Source organism: Rhinatrema bivittatum, chromosome 3, assembly GCF_901001135.1.
Source record: "Rhinatrema bivittatum chromosome 3, aRhiBiv1.1, whole genome shotgun sequence".
Classification (NCBI taxonomy): domain Eukaryota; kingdom Metazoa; phylum Chordata; class Amphibia; order Gymnophiona; family Rhinatrematidae; genus Rhinatrema; species Rhinatrema bivittatum.
Genome location: NC_042617.1, coordinates 23388050 through 23400917, shown reverse-complemented (window position 1 = coordinate 23400917; position 12868 = coordinate 23388050). Strand labels below are relative to the sequence as shown.

Here is a 12868-nt window from a genome sequence, read left to right as displayed (position 1 = left end):
TTTTCCCTAAACGAGCCATACGAGCCTTCGGTGTCATTTGGGCACATTTAGTGCAAGTTAGGACATCTTGGTTGGACCCCAGACACAGAACAGACACCGTGCGGGTCAGTGATGGACATTGTTCGAGTGCACTCGAGGCATTGACGAAAACCCGACGCCATGACTCCAACAAAAATTTAGCCGCGGTGCGGTCGATGGCCAGTAGGCCCCGAAGGAAAAACTAGACGGGAATCAACCGCAACAAGGATAAAATCTTACCTTTCGACCACAGTGTGGATATTGATAGGGGTACCCCTATGGGGTAAAATCTTTTTGAAAAGTTTTGAAGAAGTTCTGTGAGGAAAATTCCTGTCAGGAATCTCAAGAAAGCACCTTAACCTGCGTGGCTACTGCTGCGCAGAAAAAAGAAGACTGAAGGGGGACCCATGCTGGAAGCATGGTTGGTGCTATGCTGGGCATGCCCAGTAGGTGCCAGTCAAAGTTCTAGAAACTTTGACAAAATTGTTCCGTGATTGGGCTCCATCCTGATGATGTCACCCATATGTGAGGACTAACATCCTGCTTGTCCTGTGAGAAAAATGTTTATGCAATTCGAGATGTTCTGGAAGGCCTACTTCTCTAGTCCTCTTTGAGTAAGGCACTGTGTTTCACTTCAGAACAAGGCCTCTGAAATAGCTGCATTTCACCCTGCATCTAAGGAGCAAGGCTATACATGCAACTCTGCACTACAGTTTTTGAAGGGAATATGCAGCAGTTGTGGGACAATTGCTGGTAGACCAGTGAAATATGATCAGGCCTGTGACTAGTCCTGGCTCAGGTCTACCAGCTTCTTGCAGATTTATGGTAAGATGCATGCAAGATGGAGAGCAGGAGTTCTGGTGTACTTCCAAGGTGAGAGGATCCCAGAGGTTCTGTGCTACAACGGCACATTTTTGTTCTGCTATCATTTACAATCCCAAGTATTTATATTTATTTTGCTCTAGCATGGGATACATAATCCAACTTCATTTACAGTGCACAATAGACTATTGTTCTCACAGGTCGGCAAACAGAAGCACAGAGAGGGAAGATGACATGCCTAGCACACATGGAGTGTCAGAGAAAGGTCTAGAACCCATATAATTCTAATGCTATAGCACTCGGCAACTTCAACTTCCCAAAAACGTAGATTTTAAAAGGGCCGTGTGCGCGTCCATAAATGCGCATATCTAACTGTGCACAAACATTTGTGCTATTTTATAACCAGGTTATAAAATACTCTTCATGCGCACATATCTGCAGCTGTAGGCACATAACATACGCGCGCCACTTTGCTGCAGCTCCTCGTTGGACGCAGTGGTCTGGGGGGAGAGAGCTCTTTATGAGGCTCAGTCTGATACTCTATAGTTGGACCAATGTAAGGGGGCACTTTGAAGCGGGGTGATTTTTCGGGAGGTGGGTTGTAGTTAGGGGGAATGTTGTTACAGACACGTTCAGCAGTATCCATTGTAAGAATGACATTATTACTGAATTTTAGACCTTATAAGTGATGAAAAGGAGTTGATTTGTACATGCAGCTAGCAGACACTGCAGTATACAAATCAACTCCGCTTGTTAGAATTTTCATCACTTATAAGGGTCTAAAATTTTTTAATGATGTCAATCTTACAATGGATACCTCTGAATGTGTCTGTAACAACATACCCCGAAAACTCAAAGTGCCCCTTACACTGGTCCAACTATAGAATATCAGACTGAGCCTCATAAAGAGGCATTCTCTCTCTTTCTCCCCAGACTCCTAGCAAAGTGGTGTGCGTAATACGCGCGTCACTGCTGGCTCCACCTCTGGAACGCTCATGTTCTGCCCACTTTTTCTGGGCGCACGTACATCCGTGCCCTTCCTGGCTATTAAAAATTCATGCAGCTCCCGCGTGGCCCTCTTGCTTGCGTAAGGCTTTTAAAATCTACATTTTAACTTTTTACAAGTTTATCAGGCTGTTAAGCATAGCTCTTTTCCCATTATTTTCTCTGGGAATGCATCTAAGACAGCGGTTCTCAACCGGTGTGTCGCCAAGACACGCAGGTGAGTCGCCACACTTCCAGGTCCCCTGCTGACCCAGCTGCTCCCCCTACCCAAGCGAAATAGGTCTTCCACCCGGGCGGAACGTGGCAGAACAGCTGGAGTCAGCGGCACTGGCATGTCCTCTTCTTCCTGCCCCCCCCCCCCGCGGCCCGGAAGAGGAAGTGGTGAGCAGTGGGTGCGTGCGCAGAAACTAGAGACCATGCTAGTGCAGCCAGCATCGGCCCAAAGAAAAGGAGAGGCGTGGCCTGAAAAATGAGCAGTGCAGGTCGGAATAAGATGAGGAACAACGTCAACCCTCGCGGCCGATGGGACTCCTTTCTCCGTGAGGGCTGAAAATGAAGGAGGCTGCTGCTGCTGCTGCCGCTAGTTCGGGGGGGGGGGGGGGGGAGTGAGTGAATGAGCACGCATGTGAGTTTGACATCCTGTGTGTATGTGTGTGAGTGAGATAGCATGTACGTGAATGATTGACAGCCTGTGTGTGAGAGATAGCATGAATGTAAGTTTGTGATTGATAACCTGTTTGTGTGAAAAAGTATATGTGTGTGATTGAGATCCTTTGTGTGTGAGAGAGATCATGTGTATGTATGATTAAGAGCCTGTGTGTATAAGTAAGAGAGAGATCATGTGTGTCTTTGTGTGATTGAGAGCTGGTTTAGGTGATGGAGCATGTGAGTATGTGATTGAGAGCCTGTGTTTAAATGAGAGAGAGAGAGACCATGTGTGTCTGTGTGTGATTGAGAGCTGGTTTAGGTGAGGGAGCATGTGAGTATGTGATTGAGAGCCTGTGTGTATAAGTAAAAGAGAGAGCATGTGTGTTTGTGTGAGATTGAGAGCTGGTTTAGGTGAGGGAGCAAGTGAGTATGTGATTGAGAGCCTGTGTGTAAATGAGAGAAAGAGAGAGCATGTGTTTAAGCATGTGAATGAGAATCTGTGTGTGAGAGAAAAAGACAGCATTATGTGTGTGATTGAAAGCCTGTGAAAAGATAACAGCATGTGTGTAAATGTGTAATTAAGAGCCTATATAAGTGAGAGAGAAAAAGCATGTGTATATGTGAGCGATTGAGAGCCAGTGTGAGAGAGAGAGAGAGGAGAAAGTTGCAAGCAAACTGCTAATTCAAAACAAGCAAACTGCTAATTCAAAACAATCTCAGGGCACCTGGATATCAAACGTTCCCAGGTATGCAGAGCAAAATGTTTTTGTATCCTTATTATTTTTCATTACTGGGTCTTTGTGTCTGCTATTTTGAAATATTTTATTGGTATCTAGAAATTTTTGATATGAGTTTTTATTATTGGATATTCCATTCATCAGCTGTTTTGAAATAATCTGTTCTTTTTGTTAGTATGGTTTTGCTGCTATTGATTTTATATTTCTTGATTTGTTTTATAAGGACTGGTGATGTTTCTTTTTTCCTTTGTTACACTGCATATAGACACTCTGGCTTGTTGCGGTTTCCAATTCAGTTTTTGTCTGCATGCTTCTAGTTATGCGTTTTGGTCTCTTTACTTTTTGTTAGGTGAGGGCCAGCACATGTGATTCAGGTGAGGTTTTCTGCTGGCGTGTAGTTTCTGTGTAGGGCTCTATAGCAGCCTGACTTGGTCCGTTTTCCTAATAGGAGATGTATTAGTGTCTTAAGGCCTGGTGTGATATTTTCAGTGTTGCCTTTTCTTAGGTAAGGTGGTTACTGTTTAAGTGCTGGAAATTAGTATTGTTTTGGTGTGGGCTGTTAACTATTTATGCAATTCTATTTATGCAATTTAAAGTTCAAGGTTCTTATTGAAAATATTGTTTTTTACGTTACGTTATGCTTTACACTCCTTGTTATTTGTAAACCGGGTTGATGTGATGCCTATCATGAAACTCGGTATAACAAAAACAATAAATAAATAAATAAATAAATAAATAAATTCCTGTTCAGACAGAATACGTATCTTTCCCTTGTGTCATTCTTAACAATAATAATAATACTGGGCCTTTATTTTTTTATTTCCGCTGTGAATTGTAATGAGCAGTGTGTTACACATGTGAGCGTGGCCTGTCAGGTGTGTCATGATGGGAAAAAGGTTGAGACCCACTGATCTAACATATAGTTCTGCGAATGGCATATGGATAGGGTTCTGATTTTACAGTATGTAGATAGGAATTAGGAATAAACGAGGACCATAAGGATTCACTTGCCCTTACTCAAAAGAACTTGCCATTCTGTGCTTGTGGAAAAATCTTTATTGAGTAAGGCCTACTGAGTTAATCAGCTCAACTGACTAATGTACAGCTAAAAACATGAAGAAAATCGATCTTTATGTTTCAGTTGCCAGAGGTGAAAAGGAGGGCATCTTCTTCATGCAACTTTTCCTTTTTTCTTAACTTAAGAATTAATAAAACAAATCAAAGAAATATCCACATACCTTATTAGTGAGTAGCTGGCAGACTTGGGGCACATAGTCGATAAGACATCCTCCACTAGGAAAGGTGGGGATGTGAAGAGACGAGGAACCACCAAGTGCACTGAAAGCATAAATTAAAGTCAAGTTAATCTTCTTTCAACTATGGAAATGCTAGCAATGCCATTCTGTTATCGTTTCTAAATCACATTGTTTGTGATATGATTAAGAACATGCCATGTTGGGTCAGACCAAGGGTCCATCAAACCCAGCATCCTGATTCCAACAGTGGCCAATCCAGGCCATAAGAACCTGGCAAGTACCCAAAAACTAAGTCTATTCCATGTTACCGTTGCTAGTAATAGCGGTGGTTATTATCTAAGTCAACTTAATTAATAGCAGGTAATGGACTTCTCTTCCAAGAACTTATCCAATCTTTTTTTAAACACAGCTACACTGAGGGCCAGATCTTATAATATGCCCGTGGGCGTAGATTTGTTCGCGCCACCTGGCATGAACAAATCTACGCCCGATTTAATAACATGCACGCGCTGTCATGCGCATGTTATAAAATCCAAGGTCGGCGCGCACAGGGGGGTGCACAATTGTGCAACTGCGCGCGCCGAGCGAGCAACCTGCCTCCGTTCCCTCCAAGGCCGCTCCAAAATTGGAGCGGCCTTGGAGGGAACTTTCCTTCCGCCCCTCGCACCTTCCCCTCCCTTCCCCTATCTAACTTGCCCCCGAGCCCTAACTAGACCCCCCTAACCTTTACTGAAGAAGTTACGCCTGCCTCCTGGCAGGCGTAACTTGCGCGCGCTGGTTCTCCATCCCCCGGCTCGGTGGCTGTCCTGAAGGCCTTGGTCCCGCCCCCAGATGCCCCTGGAATACCTATTTTTTCAAGCCCCGGGACTTACGTGTGTCCCGGGGCTTGCGCGTGCAGGGGGAGGAAGGGGTAGGTTTTTGGGGGTTGCGCACCTATCTTACACGCGCAACCCTTTGAAAACCTACCCCTAACTGCACTAACCACATCCTTTGGCAAAAAAATTCCAGAGTTTAATTGTGCGTTGAGTGAAAAACAATTTTCTCCGATTAGTCTTAAATGTGCTACTTGATAACTTCATGGAATGCCCCCTAGTCCTTCTATTATCCGAAAGAGTAAATAACCGATTCACATTTACCCATTCTAGACCTCTCATGATGTTAAACACCTCTATCATATCCCCCCTCAGCCGTCTCTTCTCCAAGCTGAACAGTCCTAACCTCTTTAGTCTTTCCTCATAGGGAAGCTGTTCCATCCCCTTTATCATTTTGGTTACCCTTCTCTGTATCTTTTCCATCGCAACTATATATTTTTTGAGATGCAGCAACCAGAATTGTACACAGTATTCAAGGTGCGGTCTCACCATGGAGCGATATAGAGGCATTATGACATTTTCAATTTTATTCACCATTCCCTTTCTAATAATTCCCAACATTGTTTGCTTTTTTGATTGCCGCAGCACACTGAACCGACAATTTCAATATGTTATCCACTATGACACCTAGATCTCTTTCTTGGGTGGTAGCTCCTAATATGGAACCTAACATTGTGAAACTATAGCATAGGTTATTTTTCCCTATATGCATCACTTTGCACTTATCCACATTAAATTTCATCTGCCATTTGGATGCCCAATTTTCCAGTCTCACAAGGTCTTCCTGCAATTTATCACAATCGGCTTGTGATTTAACTACTCTGAATAATTTTGTATCATCTACAAATCTGATTATCTCACTCATCATATTTCTTTCCAGATCATTTATAAATATATTGAAAAGTACGGGTCCCAATACAGATCTCTGCCCACTTCCCTTCCACTGAGAAAATTGTCCATTTAATCCTACTTCTGTTTGTAATCCACGAAAGGACATCACCACCTATCCCATGACTTTTTACTTTTCCTAGAAGCCTCTCATGAGGAACTTTGTCAAACGCCTTCTGAAAATTCAAGTATACTACATCTACCAGTTCACCTTTATCTACATGTTTATTAACTCCTTCAAAAAAGTGAAGCAGATTTGTGAGGCAAGAATTGCCTTGGGTAAAGCCATGCTGACTTTGATCTATTAAACCATGTCTGTGTTAAACATATGTTCTGTGATTTTGATGTTTAGAACACTTTCCACTATTTTTCCTGGCACTGAAGTCAGGCTCACTGGTCTATAGTTCCCTGGATCGCTCCTGGAGCCCTTTTTAAATATTGGGGTTACATTAGCCACCCTCCAGTCTTCAGGAACAATGGATGATTTTAATGATAGGTTACAAATTTTACTAATAGGTCAAATTTCATTTTTTAGTTCCTTCAGAACCTTGGGTTGTATATTATCTGGTTCAGGTGATTTACTACTCTTCAGTTTGTCAATCAGGCCTACCACATGTCCTAGGTTCACCTTGATTTGGTTCAGTCCATCTGAATCATTACCCATGAAAGCCTTCTCCTGTACGGGTATCTCCCCAACATCCTCTTCAGTAAACACTGAAGCAAAGAAATCGTTTAATCTTTCTGCTATGGCCTTATCTTCTCTAAGTGCCCCTTTAACCCCTCGATCATCTAACGGTCCAACTGACTCCCTCACAGGCTTTCTGCTTCGGATATATTTTAAAAAGGTTTTGCCTCTACGGCCAACTTCTTTTTAAATTCTCTCTTAGCCTGTCTTATCAATGTCTTACATTTAACTTGCCAACGCTTATGCATTATCCTATTTTCCTCTGTTGGATCCTTCTTCCAATTTTTGAATGAAGATCTTTTGGCTAAAATAGCTTCTTTCACGTCATCTTTTAACCATGCCGATAATCGTTTTGCCTTCCTTCCACCTTTCTTGAGCTAATGGCTGCTAGGGCATTCAGCACCTGTTCACCTAAGCATTAGCTTTTTTCCTTCTTGAGCTAATGGCTGCTAGGGCATTCAGCACCTGTTCACCTAAGCATTAGCTTTTTTCCTACTTTCTGGCCAATTTGCTAATAGTTTAAACTCCCAACTGTTGTTACCTCCTCTATATGTTTCCCACTCATATGGGATGTATGGTTCTAGTAACTCACTGTCCTGCTACCCAGTGAATTAGGGCTTTTCTTGCTTTAGCTTTGGGCCTTGATATCTTGGTGAATAGTACCGATATATATATCATTTTTCAGCACTTTTCAATGTATGCATCTGAAAAGCACTTATGAGGTGTCTCAATCTGTTTATCTGTCCGTCTGTCCATCCATTAGCAAGAGAACCTTTGCTAAATTGGGTTGATCAGTTGGAAACTTGGCATCAAGGTCAACTATGGACCTCGAATTTACTCTATTGAAAATGACCTCAATATGATGAGGTTAAGGTTGTTTTCAATACAGTAACATTCAAAAGTGCTACAAAATCTATGCACATGCATAGTTCTGAGTACCTTCTTATAAATACACTGCTCTTTTCAAATGCTTTATTTAAATAATTCTTAAAAGGTATTTGAATAAAATGATCGAAAAACAAGGCAATTTTGTCATTGAACTTCAAATTTGTAACTTTCTAGGACTTGACATTTTCGTAAAATCTCTATTTTATTTATTTATTTGATTTATATTCCACCTTTCAGCCACTTCAAAGCGGATTACAGTCAGGTACTGTAGGTATTTCCCTAACCCCAGAACACCATTAACCGCCTCCTGTGCAAGCATACATTCAGTTCTAAACTGTTTGAAGCAAGAGATAGAACTGAATAAGAACTAAAAACATAAAATAATGTCAGCACAATAGCACATATTGCTTCACTGGAACATAATTTCCCTCTTACATTTTCGTCATATGGAAATAATGGTGGCTCAGGAGAATGGAAGGACTATGCGGCATATAGGTAGGCAGTGGGCAAGTTGCCTGTGTACAGCACTGTCAAGGCACCTCAATCCTGACCTGCAGCATCTTGGGCTATTTCAGTCCTGGTTAGTCACGTGGTTAGATAGTGCCACTCATAATGGTTGTGCCAAATTGTCTGGACACATGATCCCAAACTCAGGATTTCAGAGATTTCCTATTAGAGGCAACTTGCCATCAACACAGACTGATCATATGGGTTGAGGAAGGTATTAGGAATGTAATTGTATAAACAAACTAAAAATATTCTGAATATCAAGACTTTAACACGAATGCACGACTCAGCTAACAGAGAAAGTCATTATTTTAGCTGGTGATGTCAATGACAATTTATTACTCACTGCAGTTCTCCAAAAACAGCAATATGCTAAAAGTTACTGGCATCTCTCTTCGTTTTCTTACCTTTGAAGTACATTATAATGTGATGTTATGTGGTTATTCTGGGCTGAAATTTGGATTCTCTACACTTAAGAAAGTTTTGGGACTATTTTATTTTAATTTATATTCTGTCTTTCATGACTGTATTGCTGGGTTGTTTGCACTTTTTGGTTCTTTTCAATTATTCTGCTTTTTGTTTTCTTCTGATTAAAAATTGAATAAAGGCAAAAAATAATAATAAAAAAAGTGTGTTATAAAAACCAAAAAAAAAAGTGTACTGCACACTCCTTAAAGACCTCAAAGGCTTCTCCTTCCTATGCTGATAGATACACGCCGCCACGGGTAGACAAACTTTCTGAAGTGCTGTGCCAAGATTTAAATCTGGGGCAGGCAACTCTGGTTCTCAAGTGCTGAAAGCCGGTGGGAAGGAGGAGACTGGCATGTGTGAGAAATTATACTACTAAACCATGCAGCGAGGAACACGAGTTACTAAAGGAAAACTTAGCATTCTACTTTAACCCCTATAAGAATATTATTTAGTTACCAGAACTGATATTTTGGCAGAGTTATCATCCCCAGCAGTCTCTCTCTCTCTCCTTTCTTCCCAACTCCCCTTGTCTCTCTCCTCCCCGGCAGCCTCATTCTACACCCCCCTCTTCCCTATCCCCAGTAGACTCATTCTCACCTCCAGACCTCCATCACCTGCAGTCTCACTCTTACCCACCGCCTCACACTCCCATCCGTACCAACCTCACACTCGCCCCATGCCCACACTCCAATAGCCTCACATTTTCCCCAGACCCCCACCCGTCTCACACTCACCCCCAATCTCCACACCTATCAGCTTTATACCCACCCTACCTAAAGCCTCACCACCCTCATATTCATCTCCACCCCCTGGCATTCACAAATGCTTACTAGCAGCCATGCCTCTCCAGTCATCACTGGACTGTGGTTTCCTTGTAAACAGCAGATGTAGAACTACAGCTGCTCAAAACGTCTTCACCCTGCCTTTCTCCTTGCCATCGCTGGAGTCCGACCGCCCCTGAACTTCTCACCAGTGCCTGTGGGAAAACTTCCTGCCACTGCAGACTTCTCGCTCTCTCCTGCTTGAGCCCACATGGTACCTCCTTCTGCAATGGGCCAGCCCACATGCTGACAGTGCCACTCAGCTCCTCTCCATTGGTCCTGCACTATGCTGCCTTCTCCTCATTGGTTCTGCAGGGCCACCACAAGTTACACCTGCCTGAAGATAGGACCAGGAGACATGCAGTAGGGTTGGTGAAGACCACAAGAAGGCAGCGGATGGTATCAGCAACGGCAGCGGCATGCACCCAATGCTTGGTTCCCATATTCCCTTTCAGTGCTATCCCGCCACTGCTGTGGCACTAAAAATCATATCGCATGCCACAGGTTGCTAACCCCTGCACTACACTGTCTTTCTGTTGGTTCTTTAAAAGGTATTGTAACCTACTAAGACTCCAGTTTTCTTTAGGACTAATACAGCCACAAGAATAGCACTAATACAGTCACATCATTAGCACAGAGCCACACACCCATGCTGTTTACAGTTCCATGGGTAATCTTCTCTTTCACACAGATCCTCTGCCAAATTTCCATCAGCACTTTCACACCTCATACCCAGGTCTTATGTACCCCACCCTAACCCTCTCTCACCCCTCTATTCCTCCCCACCTTAGCCCCAAGCTTTCTTGCATCTACTGCAGAAGACATGACAGCTAGATACCTTGGGAGGAAAAAGGTATCAGACAGTCAAAATTTGCATTGCTGACTTCAGGGATATGAGATGGAAATGATATACTCCCCTCCATGATCTCCACCAGGTTTGAACCCTCTCCTCATCTCTCCAACATTCACCCCTTTTCGAGCCTCTCCTATACGAATTCCTTCCCTCTCACACTACCAGCAATCATTCCCTACACCTCACCCCCTTTCAGGATCTACCACCTCTCCCTTTCCATAAATCACTCACAGCTCCCCAGGGAAGGTGATAGAGGTCAAAACGGTATCAGAATTCAAGAATGCTTTGGATAAGCACAAAAGGGTTGGTAGTTGTGAAAAAGTGACAAGAAAGCCAGAAATCAACTGGAGTCTATGGGGGGCAGATTTTTTAAGGAGCGCGCTCAGGATACATTTGTGCGCGCTACCCGGCACGTACAAATGTACACCCGATTTTATAACATGTGCGTGCTGCCGTGCGCACATGTTATAAAATCCAGGGTCGGTGCGTGCAAGGGGATGCACACTTGTGCACCTTGCGCGCACCAAGCCCTAAGGGAGGCATGATGGCTTTCCCCGTTCCCTCCGAGGCTGCTCCGAAATCAGAGGGAACTTTCCTTTCGCTCCCCCACAACTTCCCCTCCCTTCCCCTATCTAACCCACCCCTCAGCACTACCTAAATCCCCCCCCCACCTTTGTTCTCTAAGTTACGCCTGCCTGAAGCAGGCATAACGGGGCGGATTTTCAGAGCCCTGCTCGCGTAAATCCGCCCAAAACCGGGCAGATTTACGCGAGCAGGGCCCTGCGCGCCGGGAAGCCTATTTTACATAGGCCTCCCGGCGCGCGCAGAGCCCCGGGACTCGCGTAAGTCCCGGGGTTCTCCGAGGGGGGCGTGTCGGGGGCGTGCCCGGTCGTCGCGGCGTTCCGGGGGCGACACGCAGCGACACGGCAGCGTTTTGGGGGCGGGTACGGGGGCGTGGCTACGGCCCGGGGGCGTGGCCGCGCCCTCCGTACCCGCCCCTAGGTCGCGGCCCGGCGCGCAGCAGGCCCGCTGGCGCGCGGGGATTTACGTCTCCCTCCGGGAGGCGTAAATCCCCCGACAAAGGTAAGGGGGGGGGTGTAGACAGGGCTGGGTGGGTGGGTTAGGTAGGGGAAGGGAGGGTAAGGTGAGGGGAGGGCAAAGGAAAGTTCCCTCCGAGGCCGCTCCGATTTCGGAGCGGCCTCGGAGGGAACGGGGGGAGTCGGCGCGCGCAGGCTATACAAAATCGATAGCCTTGCGCGCGCCGATCCAGGATTTTAGTGGATACGCGCGGCTCCGCGCGTATCTACTAAAATCCAGCGTACTTTTGCTTGAGTCTGATGCGCAAGCAAAAGTAGGCTGATCGCGCTTCTTTTAAAATCTACCCCAACTTGCGTGCGCCGGCTGGCTGCCAGTGCGCCATCCCCCGGCACGGCCACTGTGCCGGAGGACTCGGGACCGCCCCCGGACCACTGCCCCCGGATCGCTGCCCCGCCCCTTTTTCAAATCCCTGGGACATACGCGCGTCTTAGGGCTTGTGTGCGCCGCCGAGCCTATGCAAATTAGGCTCGGCACGCGTAGGAGGTTTTTAAAGGGTTACATGCGTAACCCTTTGAAGATCTACCCCATAGTACATAAGACTTGTCATACTGGGTGAGACCAAAGGTTCATTAAGCCCAGTATCCTGTTTCTAACAGTGGCCAATTCAGGTCAGAAGTACCTGGCAGGATCCCAAGGGCTAAACAGATTCCAAGGTGCTTATCCCAAGAATAATCAGTGGATTTTTGCAATTCTACCTTAATAATGGTTAATGGACTTTTTCTCCAGGAACTTGTCCAAACCTTTCTTAAATGCAGCTACTCTAAAAGCTTTCACCACATTCTCTGGCAATGAATTCCAGAGCTTAATCATGCATTGAGTAAAGAATATTTTCTCTTATTATTTTTAAATGTCTCATTTAGTAACTTCATTTTGTGTCCCCTAGTCTTTGTACTCTTTAAAAGAGTAAACAACTGATTAACATTTACTTGTTCCACTCTACTCATTATTTTATAGACCTCTATCATATCTCCCCCAGCCGTCTCTTCTTCAAACTGAAGATCCCTAACCTCTTTAGCCTTTCCTCAAGGGGAATTTGTTCCATCCCTTTTATCATTTTGGTCACCCTTCTCTGTACCTTATCTAATTTTGCTATATCCTTTTTGAGATGTGGTGACCAGAAACTCAAGATAAGCTTGCACCATGAAGTGAAACAGAGGCATTATGATATTCTCTGTTTTATTCTCCATTCCTTTCCTAATAATCCCTAGTATTCTATTTGCTTTCTTAGCTGCTGCAGCACACTTAGCGGAAGATTTCAACATATTTTCAACAATGACACCTAGATCGTTTTCATGAGTG

At 44.5% G+C, this 12868-nt stretch overlaps 1 protein-coding gene across 7 annotated transcripts in view; it reads right to left on the bottom strand.

Moving 5' to 3' along the window:
- The window catches only part of BABAM2 (BRISC and BRCA1 A complex member 2), a 624699-nt gene that overhangs the window by 132367 nt on the left and 479464 nt on the right, over positions 1–12868 (bottom strand). For all 7 annotated transcript variants that reach the window (XM_029592949.1, XM_029592948.1, XM_029592946.1 and 4 more), the window contains exon 8: positions 4469–4568. In XM_029592949.1, the coding sequence (XP_029448809.1) occupies positions 4469–4568 (100 nt within the window). The remainder of the gene's footprint in view (positions 1–4468; positions 4569–12868) is intronic.